The following is a 20,427-nucleotide window of genomic DNA, read 5'->3' as shown; positions in this document are numbered from 1 at the left end:
AAAAAATTAGCCAGGCGTGGTGGTGGGCGCCTGTGGTCCCAGCTACTCCGGAGGCTGAGGCAGGAGAATGGGGTGAACCCAGGAGGCGGAGCTTGCAGTGAGCCGAGATGGTGCCACTGCACTTTAGACAGCCTGGGCAACAGGGCGAGACTCCGACACACACACACACACAAAGAAATTAGTAATCTAAAGTGGGGGAGAAAAATTTGGAAAAGTGACAAATGAAAAACCTTACAAATCTACGGGATCTGGGTCTGTCTGCATGTCGGTGTGTCTATGTATTAAGTGTGTTATAGGTACATATCATTTCCCCACCAAAATGTATAGAAGAGTTCTAATTAATTGGCTTGCCAAAAAAAAAAATAAATAAAAGCACTTAAATCTAATATTTTATCAGAAAAATAGAAACTTTAATGTGAATAGCCTTTACTTCATGTAACTTTAATAATCTTTGCTAGAGACAGTTTAAAAATTATTGGTAAAATAGAAATGTCTTGAAAACTTTATTTAGATATCTGGGCTGAATTAGTCACACAGATCAGATACTCTTGTCGGCCAGATGTATTAGGATATAAAAATTTGCTTCTGTAGTACTTTTAATGCTTGCTTATCTTGTCTGTAAACCTACATGTCTTGAGAATTGAGCCTTTGGCTTAGCCTCAGGCATCGTCCTTCGTCCTGGGGTATGCATCTGGTGCGTAACTAAAATTGCTTACCTCTGAGAGTCTTCAATAAAATTAAGAGTTACCAGGAGTTCACATCACAATTAATGTGTGTAATTTAAACATTACATCTTTTGTTGCCTAGACCACCTTCTGGTTACACACAAAGTATATTGTAATGGTTAATACGAGGTGTGAACATCACTAGACTGAGGAATCCCTAGATGGCTGGTAAAGGATTGTTTCTGGGCATGTCTGTGAGGGTGTTGCCAAAGGAGATTGACATTTGAGTCCGTGAACTAAGAGAGAAAGACACACCTTGAATGTAGGCAGCACCGTCCAATCAGCTGCCAGTGAGGCCAGAACAAAGCAAGCAGGAGAGAAAGGGGTGAGCAGCCTGCTCATCACGCTCCCTGTCTCTCTTCCCACGCTGGATGCTCCTTTCCTCTCCTCCTGCCCTGGGACATCAGACTTCATGGTCTTTGGCCTTTGGACTCTGGGACTTGCACCAGCGGCCTCCTGGAGGATTACAAGACTTCATTCTAAGACCGAGGACTACGCAGTCGGCTTCCCTGGTTTTGAGGCTTTTGGATTTGGACTGAGCCATGCTACTGGCTTCTGTCTTTCCCCAGCTTGCTGACAGCCTATTGTAGGATTTCTGCTCGTAATCATGTGAGCCAATTCTCCCTAATAAACTCACTTCTATGTGTACTTCTGTGTGTACATATATTCTATTGACCGTGTCACTCTGGAGAACCCTGACTAATGCACGTATTAAAGAGACAGGATGTGTTTTGATAAAAGGGTTGAAAGAGGGCATGGGGCTGTGGTTCTTTTTAAGAAAACATCATTTCACCTAGTTGAGAGGTTTTAAGGATCATTTCAAGTGAAAAGAAAGATGGCAAAAAAGAAATTTTAAGCAAGTTGTAGTAGGTTTGTGGAAGATTGCTCTCATCACAGAAATTATGTGTGATGAAGTTTGGCTAAAATCTAAAAGAACTCACTTAGTTTTTCTATAAATTGAACATGAACATAAACAGCACATGGATGCTGGGCCAGCCTCTGAGCCTCTGTGTCAAAGTCATGGGGAGTACTCTGTATACTGATCCACTGTTTAACAGAAAATCTTAACAGTTATAAAAGATTTGTGGCAATTTTACCTCACAGTCAAACCGATTAAAATTTGATAGATTTGTTTATAGGATTGTGTACAATGAGCTTCAGCATTACTAGTCCATTAATACAAAGGTAAAATTTAGTTTTTCTCTTTGGAACAAGATTTTTATGTAATATCAAAACCCAGTAGAAGACTTTTGTTTGCCTGTTGAGCAAACTATAAAAGAGAAAGGAATGTGAGAGAGAAACAGCTTCAGTTGGCCTCACGTTGTCTGTATGAGGTCTTATTCTTTGGGAAAATGAGTCTTCTGTGTATCATCGACAAAAGGTTTCTGCTTTTTTGAAATCTTTAATTCTGTGACCTTTCTCTCTAGATCATTCTAAGACATACTTCTACCCTTCAGTTAGCCAGAGGATGTTTAAGTCTAATTTGTTTTTGTTCTTGCATTTGCTTTTGTCTTGGTTTTGCTTTGCTGTGTGCTGCTTGCATCCAAAGGATCTGGACTGATTAAAAAAACATTGGTACCAATGAGCTGGTTGTAGATAACAGACCCTCAGGATGATTGGTATTTGTGGAATTAGTGTTCAGGCTGAGAGGGAGGCAGAGCAACAGTGAAACTCCCCACGTAGACTAGCATAGCACCTGCTGCCACCTGAGACAAGGAACGCTGGGACCTGAAGCTGGACCCACACTTCAAACAAACACCTGGCTTTGAAATGTTTCCTGAAAGCATCAGATAAATTGTGGCTGTTGATGTTGTTGGCTGACTCTCCTGTGAAAAGCAAATTCGGAGACTGATTCTGTAGGTTTTGTTGTCACTGAGGAAGATATAGAGAAACGCCACACTCTGAGACTCATTCAGGAGTCCTTTATTAGCCGGCGACCGAGAGACGGCTAGCGCTCAAAATTCTCTCAGCCTGAAAGAAGGGGCTAGATTTTCTTTTATGATTTGGTTTAGAGAGAGGAGGGGGAGCCTAGCTGTAACAATCTTACAGAAGTAAAACAGGCAAAAAAAAGTTAAAAAGACAAATGGTTAGAGGAAGACAAACAATTCCAGGTGCAGGGGCTTTAAATTCATCACAAGTTGATAGGTGCGGGGGCTTTGGGTGTTATCTACTGGACACAAACGCAGAGGCTTTAGGTTACTATCTCCTGAGTGAATTCCTGGGAACTTCAGACACAGCTAGCCAAGGTACCTTTATCAGTTAATTACACTCTGATACGCTGAGAGTCAGCTTGCACAAGTTAAGTCCTTGAGGAAGGGGGTGGGTAAGGAGCCCTTGATGTGCAGATGAAGGAGCCAAATGGAGTCTATCTGGCTCTCTCAGCTAAGGGAGAGTCAATTCAGGTTAAAACAAGATCGGATCCTTCCTGCCACACTGTGTCCCAGTTTCTGGTTGCATGATAAATTTCATCCTCGCCAGATCTTCCAAGTGCAGATGAGGGCCCTGATGGGGAGAGAGTGGTGTGTTGGTTCCTCCCCTGCTGTAACAAAGCACCACTGACCTGGTGCCCACACTTTCTTTTCTTCTGGCCATGACCTGCCTCTCCCAGAGTTGGCCTCTTGGAATTTCTCCTAAAGAGACCAGGGTCCCAGCCCGTCCCCAATTTCAGAGAGTTCCTGGTTATCCAATGATTCTTTGTGTTCACTTAAACCAACACAAAGTTGTTTTCTTGCAGTTCCGGAGGTCAGAATTCTTAAAATCAAGACGTGGGGCAGGGCTGCGTTCCTTCTGGAGGCTCTGGGAGAAGCCATTCCCTTGCCTTTTCCAGCTATTAGAGACACCTGCTGGCCTTGGCTCCTGGCTCCTGCCTTCATCTTCAAAGCCAGCCTTGTAGCGTCCTCTCGTCTCTCTCAGTCTCTCTCCCCTTCTTTCATCACATCTCCTTTTCTCCCTCTCACCCTACTGTCTCTGCCTTATAAGGACCCTTAGGGATGCCTTGGGCCCAGATAATCCCAGATAACCTCCCGTCTCCAGATCTGTGACTGGATCACATCGGCAAGGTCCCTTTCATGATGGAAGGTGACATAATCACGAGTTCCAGCGTTAGGACATGCACATCTGTGGGGAGCTATTATTCAGCCTAACAGAAGATGTATCCAGAAAATTGCAATAGGGATGTCTGAGGGGGATTGAAGAATCTCAACTCCAAACCACATCTAAAGACCCTTCTGAGGTGCAGCCCCTGATGGAGGAAGATGCTCCACCTCTGTTTCTGTCTGCCCCCGTCCCCCTGTCTGTTTCTAGACAGCCAGTATTCAAGTCAGTGTGGCCTGAGAGTGAACTGCAGAATGGAAAGGAGTGAGACGCTGCAGTGGGAGAAGGAGCTCAACATCAAAGTCCAGAAAGCTGGGGACATCTGTGGGGTGGAGTCTGAGAAAGGTCGGCAAGGAAGGGGAAACATCATTTGGGTTCCTTACCATAGTCATCCTCAGCTGGCACAGTTTGCTCCAGCAGCAGTCTGGGATGCCAGCTGTGCCCAGGGTTGGATGAGCCACCCTCAAGTAAATGCTGGCCACTTCGTTGTGACACCAAAAAGTCAGAAACGACTTGGCATGACGAAGAAGAAGGAGGACTCAACGTGCATAGGAGACTGCAAGGTTAGATTGGATTCCTTGGGTCCTTCCTGCCCACACTGTATCCTGTCAAGGCTCAGGAGATTTCCCTCTCCTTTGGTGAGAATAATCAATGGATAACCAGGAACTCTCTGGAATGGGGGAGGGGCTGGGACCCTGGTCTCTTCAGGGCAGAAGAAATTCCAAGAGGCCAACTCTGGGTCACAGCCAGAAGAAAAGAGAATGTGGGCACCAGGTCAGGCAGCAGGGAGGGCGCCATTATCAGGGCACAGGGAAATTCCCAGGCACAGGGTCCCAAAATAGAGCTGGCGGAGAGTCCACTGATTTGCAAAACCCCCAACCTGGTAGGCAGGCACCTGTCACAGGACATCATGCTGGATGGGCCCTGCTTGTCACCCAATTCTCAGGCCTGACTCATAGGACAGACCCAGAGCCCTTGAAGGAAAGGGAGGCCAGGAGTCTGCCAAGGGCCCCATCATTCCCTGTAAGTGCGGCCTATGAGCATTCCTCCTGCCTGTTCTCCCTGGACCTGGAGCGTCCCCTCAGATAACAGGGGAATGCTTCAAGGAAACTCATCCCCAGGATTGCTTGATCCTGGCCAGACTGACACCAACTCCTGGGACCCATAATGACCCAGTGTGCCACTGTGGCCTTCTGGTCAGAGGAGGAGGTTACAAGGGGACAAGTAATGAGTGAATATCTGATTTCTGTTTGCCTTTCAGTAAATCCATCAGGACCCTCCCCTCACCTGGTCATCATGTTTTCAGTTCCTGGATGGGTAACTGGAGTGTGTGTTCTTGGAAGCTGCAGATTGTTCACCCAGACCTCCTGAGCTAGGAAGAGGAGAAGGGATGCTGTTCTCTCCCATGAAACAACTTTGTTCCATCCCTGGGCCCTAAATGCTGACATCTTTGATTGTAGAAAGCAGACATCTACCCCTAGTTTGCAAAAACTACATAGAGACAAATGACTAACAGCAGTGAAAAGACCATGAGGTCTGACTTCAGGTGCTTACAGCGAGTCATCACTGTAAGATTCAGCATCTCTCAAATTCTGCTGTGCTTTCTGTCCAACCCACCTGCTCCAGCCAGACCTGGACTGCTGTGGAACGCCTCTCAAGGATGATTCCTGAAGAGCAATGGAGCACACTTCACAGTCCAGGCTGCCTGGAAAGGGCGGAGTCCTCGGATCAGCATCTGCATTGTTTGCTGGGAAAGAGCTGAGGATTTGGCTGGAAGTACAGCATTTTAGAAGGAATGCATCTGCTGGCTTGGTGACAAAGATATTTGGGGAAGACAAATATAATTGGAGCTCTCAGAATGAGCTGAAAATACCCTGTTCCACGTGAATGCTCACTAGGAGGTCTCTACCATGAGAGAGTCTTTATAAACAGGGGAAGAAGGGACCTTTGTGGCTGCAAGTCTCCTCTATTCCCAGGGCAGCCTGGCGTTTTCAGAATGGGCTCCGTAACCATGTACCTGATGTGGAGCTCTGTGTAACCACGCAACACGGAACCTGTCATCAAGGCTGACCACCTGGCACCCGGTGAAACTCACCCCCGGAAGTGACAGCCTTAGATCCCATGGAAATGGCCCAAAGGGGACTCAGCTCTGTGTCAGAGGCTGGGAGCTGCCTTTAGAATGTGCTATGCTCTGAATCCATACCTAGAATTGACCTCATTTCCTGTGATAGCCAGAATTTATAAACCTGGGCAGTAAGCGGTTACGATGAGGGTGATAACTCTATGGTTACATACAATGAATCACTTCCAAAAGTTTTGTTTTCAATACCTGTGACTCTGGGATTTTGGTTCCAGGAATTTTAGTAGCTGAGAATGCCCCCCTCAGGGCTGACAACAGTGGTTTTGAATCTGACCACACCTGGCTTCTCAGGCTACTTGATGTGAAGATAGCACTGAGGTCACCGGGTTGGATTTATTTATTTGATTATTGAGAGAACTTCGTGTTGTTGTGACACACAGGACAGGAGGATCGAGGTTTGCTTCTCGTAATACTCTAACAAGTAGTAAAAGTTAATAGAAAATCTCACAACCTTACTGAGGCAGGACCACCAAGGAGTTCAGACAGCACAAGGATAAATTTGCCCATCAGTAAGGGGAAGTTTGAGTGGAAAAACCAGTCAAAGGTTTATAATAGTGGCAGCAATGGTCAGTGGTGGTTGTAGCCTCAACCCCACCTCTTTGTTTCCTGCAAATATACACACACAAAAGACTGACTGGAAGCTGCAGATTGTTCACCCCAACCTCCTGAACAGGAAGAGGAGAACGGATGTTGAATAGTTAGTTCTCTCTCATGAAAAAATTTTGTTCCATCCCTGGGCCCTAAATGCTGACATCTTTGACTGTAGAAAGCAGACATCTACCTCTAGTTTTCTATTCCCAGGGCAGCCTGGCTTTTCATCATGGGCTTTCAGAATTGGGATAGGAGCTCCCAATGGACCAAGAGAAAAATGGACAGCGTGCTGGGTCCCTCCTCTCCATGACAGAAGTTGAGGATGCAGGAGGTGGAGGCAATGTGGGCGTGGCTCCAGCTGGAGAAGTGACAGGTGCATTTGCTGTCGTCCTTGGGGTAATTGGATCCATAACAGGTGAAGAGAGTCATTTTTGTTTCTATGAGAAGAGGACATGTGTGTGCCGTATCTAGGGGTTGAGTGTATACAGTAGGCACAAATTCAGGTGGCTGCTTGACCCAAGACTTCTCTCTGGGATTTGTGTTTCTATTACCCAGCCCCCTTCCAGATGCCCTGACCTGAATGGTTGGTCCAGGTATACAGTCACTGACCACGCTATTCATCTTTTGGGAATGTGAAACTTTAATCAGAGACACTAGGACTCACAGTGTGTGGACTTAAGGTAGCTGGTGGCAGAGGCCTCAAGGGTCAAATCACATTTTCCTAATATTGAACATTTCCCTGGTTACTGTCCTTCCTGAATTGTGTAGATTTTGTCTTTCCTTCTATCCCCTGAATTGCCCTAGTTTGCACCTACTGGATCTTCTTTCCTGTTCAAGCCAACCAGACTCCGTTTCTGTGCTTTGCAACTAAAAGAATATTGAGTGACATGGGCATTACAGTGGGATGGCATCAAATGCAGCTAGCATGATGGATTTTCAACCATAAGAGCTCAGGGGCAGAGGGGTGGATGGATCGCTGAACAAGTCACTTAGTGTTTGTACCCTCAATGCCCAAGAAAAATCTATGAAAAAATGTGAATAATCCAAGATTTGATGAAGCATTGACAAAAAAGTAAAACACACGGTTCGGGTGCCAGCAAGTGGGTGGCCGTGGCTCTGCTGACTTCTTCAGGAAGAAGTAGATGAGTCAATCGAAGGTCAAGGAAACCTTGGCTGATGGAGAGTTAGAGGGACTAAGGCAAACATTCTGCAGGATGCTACACAGAAAGGACTCGGTAGGCCCCGGATGCACGTTATGAGTGACTTAGGGGAGTTTCTGGGGTGATTTTGTACATCCCATTTGTCTCTTGCTCCTGCTCTGGGCTCCAGCTGAGGTGCCCGCAGGCTCCACCACAGGGAAATGCTGACAATTAATGTCCCCTGAGTCAAGTCCATGGGGATAGCAGCAGTGGATAAAGGCCTTCCTCTCTCCTCCCTGGAGACAAAGATTCTGAGGATGCTTCTTGAAGGCACCTCAGAAGGTCTCATTGCCCACATACATGGCCCATTCAAAAACCTCTCCTTGTGTCAACTTTTCCTCCTTCCCTCCTGGATCCTCAGTTCTGCTCCTAGAATCACTTCCCACACAAACCCTCTGCACCAGAACGTTGCCTCTGGCTCTTCCTTCACAGGACCCCAGGCCACAACAGGCTACTTTAGGCAGCATCATGGCCTCCATCTTTGTGCTAAGAGTATTGGGAAGCCATTGGAGCGTTGGAAGCAGGTGCTCGATCAAATCTATGTTCTTAGGTGGGCACGGTGGCTCATGCCTGTAATTGCAGCCCATTGGAAGGCCAAGGTGAACAGATCACTCGAGCTGAGGAGTTTGATACCAGCCTGGGCAAGATGGGGAAACCCTCTCTCTACAAAAAACAAAAACAAAATTAGCAAGGCATTGGGGCACACACGGATGGTTCCAATTGCTCAGGGAGTCAAGGTGGAAGGATAGTTTGAGGCCAGGAGGTCCAAGATGCGGTGAGCCATGATCATGCCATGGTATGTCAGCCTTGCAACAGAGTGAGGGTATATGAAAAAAAAGAAACTATATTGTTAAAGCCCAACCTGGCCCAGTGTGGAGCATGGTCCAGGACATGGGAGGGACAGGGGCAGGGGCACAGAGAAGACCATTCTGGAAGTTCTTGCCAGAGTCTGGGCAAAATGTGAGGACAGACTGAATGGGGGTGTTTGCTGTCTGGATGTCTCTCTTTGTCCATTGTTCACTGATCCTCTCCCAATCTGCACACAGTCCCCTCTGACACTAGGCAGCCTCAAGTGTCCCGTGTCAATCCCAGGCTCTGACTCGCAGATGGAAACCATGCCTGTGCTCAGCCTGAGACAGACATGTACAAGCTTTCCCCAGGTGCCCCAGTGGGCTTGGGGTTTTGAGGTCTCAGGGAAATGACCAGCTGGGAAAGTGAGAGTCCAGTGAGTGAGCAGGAGGGGCCATGGAAGCCTCGCTCCTGAGACCCTGGAAGAAGGATCATGAGGAAGGGAAGTCAGGCACCCAGAGCCCAGGGGAGCCTCCATCAGCACCACAAAGGCACAGCCATCAGTGTTGATTGGATCCAAGTCTCCAGAATACAAGACGGGGAGAGCCGGGTGGACCTGAGATATCACCTTGTCCAGCCCCCTTCTATAGCTGATGAGGAAACTGAGGCTCAGAGAGGCGAGGTCTGGTGACCACAAGTGGGATTGAACTGGACACACCTCAAGGTTCCTTGACCTGTTCCTGGCATCTCCTTTCGTTTTTTTGTTTCTTCCCAAATTAACTTCTTTCCAACACAGCATTTCGAGTTCCCCTGGAACTTCATCGGTCCATCAGTGTCCCCTGGTCTGGAAGATCACTGGCTACTTGCCAATGCCCCCACGACTCTGCTGCCGTCACAACCACCATCACCACCGTTACGAGAAAAACTTGAGACTGATGGCCCCCAAAACTTGGAAGGAGCTGCGAGACCAAAGAATTGACTTGAACAAGTCCAGCTTGGTGAGTAGGTGAGTTTATTAGGACTTACACACAGGTCACTCCTGGGCGGTGGCAGGACAGCTCTAGAGATCTGCGCTTCCTCCCAATGCTAAGCTGCTTTCACGCTAATTTTCTAACTGTTTACTTATCGGGTAAGAGCGATGGGACTGTTTTCATTGATTGGTTCTCAGATACTCTCTGGGAAGTTTGAGTTCTCAGGGACACCTGCTCCTCAGCTGGGGACCATGGCCATGGCCCACCACCTGCCCTTCAGGGTTCAAGCAGGGGACATACACTCTTTAGTAACCTAGAGGGGACCCATCACACAACAACCACCCCAACAACCATCATCAAGAAGCCACTGGCTGACTGAGATACAGCCCCGGAAGGACAAGGGAGAGTGGATGCTGGAAAGACAGAGTGAGAGACCATCACCAGGGAAAGACTTCATTCTTGGAAGGACATCAAACCTGGGGGTGGGTCTGTAGCGGGGCTGCTGTTTCTTCTCCTGTATCCAACAGTTCTAACTCTTTGACTTTCTGCATTTTTGGTTCTTTTCCTGGCCTTCTCATTGCTGGTTCCTGCACACCTCCCCTCTATTCCTCCCCCAATATATTCTTCAGTCTAAAGTAAACTGCTTCTTCCCATTCACCACACTCTCCAGTTCCCTTTCCTTCCTTATTCCTGGCTCCAGTGTTCCTGCCTTCTCCTTGGTGCACTTACCATCTGCATTAACCACTCCCCTGCTGTGCTCAGCTACAGAAATGCCAAAGTCACTAACACTCACTTCCATAAACTATACCTTGCCCTCCTTATGCCCCTAATAAAATGTCTGCATTTTGTCCTGGCCTGTGCCAGGCACACTTTCCCTGGTGGCTGACCTGCTCTGGGGTCACTGGTCTTGGCCCTACTGCAACATCTCATAGATCTTGATGAGAACGTTGAGCTTCCCCTCCAGGTCCTGAGCTTGTTTCTTCAGCTCCTCAGCTAACTCTGACTTTGCCCCCTGAAGTAAGTGCTTTGTCTCATACACAGTGTTGACCACATCCAGCAGAAGCAAGATGGCTCCAGTGGCTGCACCCACGGTCATGGCTCCTCTGCTCATTGCCAGGGCGGGGCCTTCAGCAACCCTCTCAACCTGTTCACCACCTTCAACTGAGATTCGCCCAATGACCTGGGGGGGTGGGCCATATGCTCCTAACTGAGGGTTGACTCTGCCTTGTCTGATGGCACGGATGTCCCTCCCAATGCGTTGTGTGAAGGTGGAATAACTGTCAACTAAGGTAAGAAAGTTGGGTGTGTTCCCACCCACAAACTCCTTCACCACTTTCACTGCATCGGTGCTGCTTTGGTCCAAGCTGCGAGCTTGGTTTCGTGCCTGCAATTGCTTTACTAGTTCCACGACACTGCTGGTAATCCCAGTCACGGCAGATGCTGCTCCTAGACCCGCTCCAGTGCCCATGAGCAAAAGACTGAGTCCTTCAGAGAAGGGTGCCAGACCCAGGCCAAGGAGGCTCAGGGCACCAGAGGTAGTGCTAATAGAGTTGGCCACCACATTGGTAATGGTGGTGCCTCTGTGGACCCGCTGAACCTGGTTTGCGAGGGAACGGAGCATCTTTATGTGATCCTCAAGCTCCTTTTTCAAGCGAGGAAACTCTTTCAAAAACCACTCCCTGTGCTGCTGGTCTTTATCATGGCGGTTTTTGTCCTTCGTGACCATGTGACTTACAAGCTTGTTCAGAGCTTTACGGAGCACATCTGCCTCATCCCTGCACAAAGAAAGGTTAAAGGATTAAGGAATGCAGTTTCCCTGTCTGTGAAATGAGTTCCATGCGATCTTTATCCTGTGTGAAGTGCAGAGCTTTCACTATCAATCAAATAGAAACAAATTTTACAAATGGAAAGAATTTTCTTCCAAACTCAAACATGCTTTGTTCATCATAGATACCCCTCAGTACTTATTCCATATGGAAATAAATATCTTAAAGTCATCTCAGATGCTCTTTCGTGGTAGGTGTTTGATAAAGGTGCCTCCTCACTCAAGGGCAGGTCAACACCGTGACTGCCAAAGTGTTTGGAGAGGGGAAAACTCGGTAGATGAACAAAGTCGTGAGAGTGAGACAAAGACACCTTATTCCCAGGATGGTAGCAAAGTGAAGCATGAACTTTTTTCCCAAAGAGAGACCTTCCCTTTGTCCTCAGCTCCTGGGAAGTGATCTCCAGGCTCCTGGAGTGTCCTGCCTGGTAGGAACATCTTTCTTTGTCTGGTGATTTGGCCACAGGACAGTGTAGCAATGTGATGGATGATGGGATTTGGTGCTATTTGGTGTCTTTCCTAACTTCCAGAGGACCTGGGTGCTAAAGGTGTGAGACCTTAGGGAGGGGCTGGAGACTACAGGTCAGTCATGAGGGCAGCTTGTGATCCAACCCCAGCAAATATTCTGGACACTAAGACATGGGTTAAGAAAGACTTTCTCCTTGACCAACTCCAGCGGGGCTCTTCAGAGCTTCTCCACTAGGCGCCGACCTTGGCCTTCCACACCCACCCACTGCTTTCTGGACTTGCACCACCCCGGCTCAGCAAGAATCGCTCCAAATCAGTTTAGGTAGGGTCCTCACTGCTTGCTGTCTGAGCACTCTTTGCTATCTGATCATGCTCCTCACCCCTAAAATTGATGGGTGAGGGTCTGACCTGCCTTTAGCAAGAATCCTGTTAGGCCAGTTTAGCAGGAACCCCCTACTCTGGTGTCTCCTGTCAGAACTGTTCCATCTCCTGCCCCTCACCCTGGTGTTGGCTGTGACTCCCTCTCTGTCTTTACTGTATTTGGAGCTGGGCTCAGTCTCCTTTCCCTGTAACAACCATCCTGAATAAAGGCTTCCTTCCTGATTTAATGTGATTCACAGGAATGTTTCCTTAACTGGGTGAGCTTCCCTGGTTGGCAGCACCCCATGTGTCTTGTCCCACATTGACACAGGAGATCACAGCGTCCTGAGGACAATGAAGCTTCACACCTGAAGCCCTCCCAGACTCTGCCCTGTGTGTCCCTTCCTTAGGCTGATTTTAATCTGTGTTCTTTCCCTGTGATAAGCCACAATCGTGAAATAGCAGTTTTCAGTGAGTTATATGAATCCTTCTAGTGAATTATAAAATCTAAAGATGACTTTAGGAGTCCCCATTAATTTGCAGGTGGCGTCAAAGCTAAGGTGCCCTCAGACACTGCCGTCTGGCTACCTCTGAGTACTTTGAATTCAAACGAAACCAAACCTCAGAGAGACAGGAGCTCACTTTGCCTGGCATGTGCTCCCTTCCAAGGCCTCATGCCCTTTCACCTGGCTGAAGGCTACTGGGTCCGGGCACTGCCCCAGTTGACCGGAGTGGGAGATCTGGGTATTCATTCTGGCTCCACATGGACTCTCCAGCCACCTTACCACCTCCTGACCTGCCCCCTGCACCCCCAACCTTCCAGGTCTCACTCACAGATGTCACCAGCCTAACTGATGCCTTAGCAGTGACAGCTTCACCTGTGCACACGCCAAGGCCGTGTGCAATTTTATGGCACCTCTAGAAGACTCGGGACACTTTCAGAACCATCTATATAAATTGTTAATGCTGAAAAGGCCTGAATTTGGACAAGATGTTAGAAGAAGTGTTTTCCCTCTTGGTTGGGGACTTGTCAGTCTACTCCGTACCCTTGAAATTACATAAATTGGCAGCAACTCATTCTACTATGGAGATGGTCACTAAGGCATACTGCTTGCCATTGTCAGGGGCTTCTTTGTGTAGAAGAGAAGAAGGTCCCAAAGGGTAGCCCAGAACTTGCCAGTTCCCAGGCAGGGTGTGAGAGACACAGGCAACCATGACCCTCTATGTCCATGAGTGTTGGGATCATCCAGACAGAGAAGAAATATTCCTCTCCCAGACAGAGAAGAAATATTCCTCTCCCACTCACATGTCCTCTGCAAGTTCATGACCTCCTTAAGTTTCAAGCCCTTGGTGCCTCTCTTGCCACACCCTAGTCCCAGCCCTGGTGCCTCAACCTTCCTATTTGTCCTACAAAAACAAGGTTGACTCTTGCTGCATCCTGACCCCAGGCTCTGACACTGGTCCTGGTCTCTCTTGGCCTTTGGGCAGAATCTTGGTCTTGGTTCCCCACCTTTGACCTGGAGTTCACTCTAAGGCCTTCCCCACACTCCTATCACATTGACTTGCTATTCCTGTTGGACAGATGACTGTTCCCAGTCTCCATGACATAAGCTTAGAGTCCAGGGACAAGGCACAGACAGAGCCGGGAGGAAACCCAGTGCTGTCCAAGTCCACTCCAGCCTCTCAGCATCCTGGACCAGCAGAAGGGTCCTGCCGTGTTTATGGAATTCCTCAGATGAGAAAAAATGGTCCCAGCCAGCATCCCCAGGAACATGCATTGGTTAGGTCAGGATTTTTCTGACTTGTCCCAAAGGAAGTCCTGCTGGGCTCCCATCTTCAAGAAGAAGACCCTTAACCCTGGTCTATTTTCACCAAGGTTGTTAGATGTTAACGTTAACTGTGCACCTACTATGTGTCAGTCATTATGCTAAGCACTTTACATGCATGCTCTCATTTTTCTCACAATCGAACTCCATGGATGAAGAAAGGCTGAAAGTGAGAAAGTAACTTGCAAAGTTCCCATCACCAGCAGATGGCAGAAGTGACCCTGTCCTTGTGGGCTTCCTGTCCCCTCAGCCTGAGGCTACTCACTGCCAGCGAAGGACATGGAGAAAATACTCTTCCTGGACTGCTGAGAAGGTCATCCTCAAGCCCAGCAGTGGGGCCTGCCTGGAGGAGGTGTGCATGTCAGGGAAAACTAGCCCAAGGGAGATCTGGGTGGCATCACCGGGGCTCCCCCCAGAGGTAAGCCAGTGGAGGTTACCTGGACAGTCCAGCAGCAACCAGGAATTCGTTCCAGGCTCTACCGTCAGTCAGCAGTTGTAGCAGATTCTCTCTGCTCACTCGGTCTTGGAAATACTTAAGGGAATCCTCAATAAAGGTGCTACTCTCTAGTTGGAAAGAAGAAAGGATAAGGTTGGAGAAAAGTGTAGGGGAGCGTAACAACCATTGCATGTAAGTTGGTAACATGTTAATTTTTCCTGCACAGCTGTGAAGTGGGACATCTTTGATGGAGTCATCAGTGCTATAGAGGGATTGTGGGCCCCCAAAATTCATATACTGAAGCCCTAAACTCGAGTGACTATATTTGGAGATTGGGCCTTTAAGGAAACATTTAAGACTGAATGAGATCACAAAGGTAGGGCTCTAATCCTATTAGAGGGCTAGTGTCCTATTGTAAGAAGAGAAAGATACACAAGAAGACCAGGTGAGCATACAGCACAAAGGCAGCCTCCTCAAGCTAGCAAGAGAGCCCTCCCCAGACTCCAACCCCTTAATTTAGTAAACCATTAAAGACAGAAACCCCAAACCCCACTGTGTCCGACTGGCTCTTCTGAGTCCGCCTGCACTCCCACCCCTAAGCCTGTGCTTCCGCTTTGCGATAAAAACTGATTTGCTTTTTCTTTGACTCAAATTGTTTCTCTCAAAGGAGTCAAAAACCAGGACAAGGCTAAGGTCTGGTCTCACCTGGATTTGGAGACTTTCGTAAACCCACCAGCACCAATGTGACCAGGAATTTTCCAAAAAGGTAAACCAAAACAGGCAATTTTGTAACTGCAACCAAATAATGTCCTTTTGCAGTTTCATATTCACCTGATCAACATTGTCTCCCACATTTTTTCACCAGAGCACGAGGCCTCCTCCAGTTTGGTTTTCTCAATTCATGAATTCTTACTCAAATAAATGTTACTATGCCTCAGATTTTTCTTTGACAAGGGGTATCTGAGATCATGGGAATGAGGCCCTGCCCGGGGCAGTCATCCCTGGTCAGCAGGTGCTTGTGATGGGCAGGGCAGGGCAGCTGCCCTAACATAGCTTGGGGGACTGGGTGGCTTCCACCTGGAATCAACAGGGACAGGTAGAGGGGATGGAAACTAACCCTTAGAGAGGCCCTACTGTGTGGCAGGCTCTGGCCAGGCCAGGTACCTTTGTAATATTTGATCTCCATGAAAACGTGGGGAAACATTATTCTCGTGCAGGAGAGGGGAGGTAAGGAGCGCCAGGTCACACAGTAGAGATGTGGTAAAGGCCAGACCGAGGTCCAGTTAAGTTGGAAGCTGGGTCAAGCATGATACATTCTCACAAGGCCACTCGAAACAGAGGGGCTGGTGCAGAGCAAGAGCTGGAGGGAGGGGACCAGCCTCTGCTGGAAACAACCCAGGGTCAGCCAGGAGCAGAATGGGAGGTGAGAGATCAGGGCAACAGGTCTACCTCCTCTCCCACCCCTCCCCTCCTCCTGGACCCTGCTCTTCCCCCATTCCCCTCCCCTGCTGGTTCCACTTCCTCATGGCTGTCCTGCCCCACTTGAGTCATTTGGTAGGTGCCAGGGTAGGGAGGAAGTTGGCACCTGGGCCGTGCCCTCCTGAGGAGAAGTCAGGACACAGATGCCCTCAGAGACCCCTGAGTCCGGGGACTCCACGTGACCTCTCTTGAGCTCAGGGCAGACTCATCGGCCTCCTTCTCCATCTGGGTTCCTCTGGGGCTCACTCAGCTCTGGAGGCACCACCCTCCATTCTAGGTGCATGTAGGAACCAGCCGGGGAAGAGGGAGTGAGCCTACCTGGGTTCATGGTGCCAGCGGCCGGGTTACCAAGGGGTTTTCCTTGGAGCTCTCCGGTCACTGTTCAGACTGGAAGGTTTTTCTTAACCCTAGAGGAGGAGAAAACAAATTGTGGGATCGAACATAAGCCACCTCTGTGCAGAGGGAGGTTGGAGGGGCTGGGTCTTTGCAGAGCCCTCTGTGGTAGCAGCAAATGTCCAAAGTGTTTCTCTATCTCCTGGGGCCCTGCCAGCTAATGTTTACAAAAACTCCCCTCGTTCCAGCTCCCTCTGCCCTCACTCCCACACCAAGGCAGGGTCATCTTGTCCTGTTGGGGTATGAGGAGAAGATAATCAGAGAAGGGGCAGCCATCTGATCCTTACAGAAACTGTGGAGTCTATACACAGGAATAGAGATGGGGAGGAAGGTTCTGACAATGACCTGGGCCTGGGAACATATGTGATAACTGGTTGATGATAGCCAGTGTGTATTGTGTGTCTGTGATGTGCAGGGTTCCTTACATGTGTCTCATTTGATGATCACACACAGCCCGGGAGACGGGTACCACCTTCCCTTTCAAACACAGAGGAATCCACAAAAGTTAGGGAACCTGCCCGTGTTTTCACAATAGTGCTAGAGCCAGGACTTCTGCTTCAACCCCATGTCTTCAATGACTGTGCTCTACTCCCTTCAATATACAATATTCAGTCTTGTATACACGCTCATGGGAAATGACTCCTCATTGCAAATCCGTGTCTCACACTCTGTGCTCAACTCTTCGTCTTGGTGAATTCACTGCTGCTGCAGCGGACAGCCTGTGTCCCCGTCGCTTCTCTAAGGTCCTCTGTCCCACAAAGACCTGGATCCTGCCAGATGCCGGCGCAGCCCTTGCTGTGGCTGCCGAGCCCTCCTGGTGCTGTCCTGTCCCCTCTGCTGTCCTCCCTGGCTGATGGACCTTAGGGTGCTTCTAATTCTTCATATAAATTGTGCTACAATGAATATCCTCCTTCATATAAAACTGCCCACATTTGAGATTATTTCCTTTAGATATTTGTAGGAGTAGAATGACTAGGTCAGAAGCTATTAACATCTCAAAGTTTTTCTACCTAGAGCCACTCTGTATGCAAATTGTACCAATTCACACTCAAACTAGCAGTACATGAAGATGCCCATTCTTTCAGTCTTCCTGGCTCTCAGTAGTCTTTTCTTTAAGAAAAACAAAACAAAACAAAACAAAAACACACCTTTATTCTTTGAGACAAGGTCTTGCTCCTGGTATGTAGCCCAGGGCAGAGAGAGCTGGGGCCTCGGACACGCCCGATACTTGTGAGGAGCTGCACCCAGGATCCCATCCTCCTTGGTCCTTGTTGGCCTGGCTCCCACCCCTGTCTGGAGCCTCTGCTGGGCAGTTGAGGCCGGATACTGCCCCTCAGGCTTGACTAGGACACAGTGTGTACTCCATGGGTGAGCCTGCAGGTTGGTCAATTCCAGGAAGGGATTTTATTCCTGGAAGACACCCCAAAGGCGCCTGGCCCAGCCCAAGCCCTGCCCAACTGAGAGACCTGGAAGGGGAGCCCTCCCTCCCACCTCAGCTCTGAGCCAAGCTCTCCAGATTCAGAGGACAGAGACTCTCAGCAAAGCATCTCCCTCCAAGTGGGTGTAGGGCATCCTCCTTGGGCAGGGAGAGAGGAGTTGAAATGATTTCCTGAGAAATCGTCATTTTCCATTTTAGTTTTGAGAAACTGTCTTGCTCCATCACCCAGGCTGGAGAGATTTAGGGCTATCATAGCTCACTGCAGCCTAGAGCCCCTGGGCTCAAGTGATCCTCCTGCCTCAGTCTTCCGAGTAGCTGGGACTACAGGCACACACCACAATGCAGGACTAATTTGTTAATTTTTAATTTCAGAGAGACAGCATCTCCTGTGTTGCCCAGGCTGTCTTGAACTCCTAGCCTCAGGTGATCCTCCCGCCTCTGCCTCCCACAGCACTGGATTGCAGCCCTCAGCCGTGGCACTGCACCCTTCTGAGGATCTTCAATGAAAAGCCAGGGTCAAGTTCAAACCCCATAGCGGGGCACACAGGCCCTCTGATGCTCTGACTCCCACCTTCCTCACTGTTAGGCCGGAATCTAGACCCAACATGGCGGTATCACCCGGCATGGCAGGCCCTTTGTTAGGACTTCCCGTCCTTCACTTCCTGCTAAGATTCTCAGCACGTGAAAAAAGCCCGTGCCCGCCAAAGAACCCCTGCTCTGTGCAAGCTCCTGGACACATCATTCCCCAGAAATCAAAACCTAACTCAGGAAAACCAAAACCTACAAACCCTGCCTACCTCGCCCTATAAAAGGCCCCCGGATACCCACCCCAAGCGTGACTTCCTCAGCCCTCCCCTTAGAGGACCGGTAAACCTCGCCCACGAGCCCAATAAAGGCTACCTTTGTTCTCATCTGCCTTGTGTCTTCTTGCTCGGCTCCCCATTTACATTACATTGGTGCCGAAACCCGGGAGGAGACCCCTTCCCGGACCCCTGAAGGTTCGGGCAGGCTCTCCTCTCTCGACCCAGGACCTCCTCTCCAAGCCGGGAGCCGTTTCACCAAATCTGAGACTCAATTCGATCACTGCTGGGTAAGATTTCCCCCATCCTGCAGGCTCCGGGAATCCCTGCCTGAGAGGCGCGGCTGCGCGGCCGTGTCAGGGCTTCCCCCGCCCGTCACTTCTGACTCTGGCACCAGGGACTAGGAGGCGTCCGACCTCCCCAGAAGCCACCCTACCCCGCACTCCGCGTGGCAGTGGGAAGACGCTCCCGTTGCCTCCGGACTGCCTACCTCAGGACCATGGGGGCTGCCCAGCCCCAACCAGACCCAAAATCCCCTTTGTGGTGCCTCTTGGCTAATTTCCAGACTTTAGGTCTCAGCCAAGCCCGAAAACGAAAGAGGCTTATTTTCTTCTGCACAGTGGCATGGCCGTAGTATAAATTAGATAATCAGTCTCAGAGGCCTGCAGAGGGCGCTCTAGACTTTAACATTCTCGCGAATCTGACCAACTTCTGCAAGAGACTAGGCAGATGGTCCGAGGTACCCTATGTTCAGGCCTTTTAGGACTTGTGTTCCCACCGGGATGTCTGTGCCGGATGTTCATTGGCCCAGGTCTTGCTCGCGAAATCTCCTCCCTCAAGCAAGGAGAAGGACAATTCTCCCTCTTTCTCTGAGCCTCCTGATACTCTTTCCCTGCACCCCCTTCGGTCCCCCGCTGAAACTTCCACCTATCAATCTCTTCCCACACAAGGCAAATAGTTCTTAGACCAAGGAAATTATCTCCTTCCAGCCTCACAGGCCCATTCTATTCTGTCATCATTTCATAACCTCTTCCATGTAAGTTACAAGCCGCTAGCCCGTCTCTTAGAACCTCTCATTTCCTTTCCATCATGGAAATCTATCCTAAAGGAGATCACTTCTCAGTGTTCCATCTGCTATTCTACTACCCCTCAGGGATGGTTCAGGCCCCCTCCCTTTCCTACACATCAAGCTCGAGGATTTGCCCCTGCCCAGGACTGGCACATTGACTTTACTCACATGCCCCAAGTCATAAAACTAAAATCTCTCTTAGTCTAGGTAGATACTTTCACTGGATGGGCAGAGACCTTTCCCACAGGGTCTGAGAAGGCCACTGCGGTCATTCCTTCCCTTCTGTCGGACATAATTCCTCAGTTTGGCCTTCCTACCTCTATACAGTCTGATAACAGACCAGCCTTTAATAGTCAAATCATCCAAGCAGTTTCTCAGGCTCTTAGTATTCAGTAAAACCTTTATATCCTTTACCATCCTCAATCTTCAGGAAAGGTAGAATGGACTAATGGTCTTTTAAAAACACACCTCACCAAGCTCAGTCACCAACTTAAAAAGGACTAGACAACACTTTAACCACTTTCCTTTCTCAGAATTCAGGCCTGTCCTCGGAATGCTACAGGTGACAGCCCATTTGAGCTCCTGTGTGACCAACGTGGACTGCACCCCAAAAAAACTTTCATCCCTACTGTCTTCTGTCTAGTCATACTCCTATTCACCGTTCTCAACTACTCATAAACGCCCTGCTCATGTTTACACTGCCAGTTTACACTGTTTCTCCAAGCCATCACAGCTGATATCTCCTAGTGCTATCCCAAACTGCCACTCTAAATTCCCTCTTAAAGTAAATAAATAATCTTTGCTAGCAAGGCTATGCTGAGCCTCCTT

At 49.0% G+C, this 20,427-nt stretch overlaps 1 protein-coding gene and 2 long non-coding RNA genes across 6 annotated transcripts in view; 2 read left to right on the top strand and 1 right to left on the bottom strand.

Moving 5' to 3' along the window:
* Nucleotides 1-1,070: 1,070 nt before the first annotated feature.
* LOC135965430 (uncharacterized) lies at nucleotides 1,071-12,401 on the top strand. The gene is made up of 2 exons (XR_010578361.2): nucleotides 1,071-1,334; nucleotides 5,080-12,401. It is a non-coding gene; the product is annotated as an uncharacterized lncRNA (long non-coding RNA).
* Nucleotides 9,533-20,427, bottom strand: part of APOL2 (apolipoprotein L2) — a 17,074-nt gene continuing 6,179 nt past the window's right edge. For all 4 annotated transcript variants that reach the window (XM_045363724.2, XM_015456954.4, XM_065522185.2 and 1 more), the window contains exons 2-4: nucleotides 16,218-16,306; nucleotides 14,422-14,548; nucleotides 9,533-11,283 (exon numbers count right to left, since the gene is read on the bottom strand). In XM_045363724.2, coding sequence (XP_045219659.2) covers nucleotides 10,422-11,283; nucleotides 14,422-14,548; nucleotides 16,218-16,227 — 999 coding nt within the window. In that variant the 5' untranslated portion in view covers nucleotides 16,228-16,306 and the 3' untranslated portion in view covers nucleotides 9,533-10,421. The remainder of the gene's footprint in view (nucleotides 11,284-14,421; nucleotides 14,549-16,217; nucleotides 16,307-20,427) is intronic.
* LOC141407841 (uncharacterized) lies at nucleotides 15,047-18,641 on the top strand. Its single transcript, XR_012418783.1, has 2 exons — nucleotides 15,047-15,186; nucleotides 18,103-18,641. It is a non-coding gene; the product is annotated as an uncharacterized lncRNA (long non-coding RNA).

The sequence above is a fragment of the Macaca fascicularis genome, chromosome 10, assembly GCF_037993035.2.
Source record: "Macaca fascicularis isolate 582-1 chromosome 10, T2T-MFA8v1.1".
Lineage (NCBI taxonomy): Eukaryota > Metazoa > Chordata > Mammalia > Primates > Cercopithecidae > Macaca > Macaca fascicularis.
Note: the sequence above shows the minus strand (reverse complement) of the source record. Positions and strands in the feature narration are given on the sequence as shown.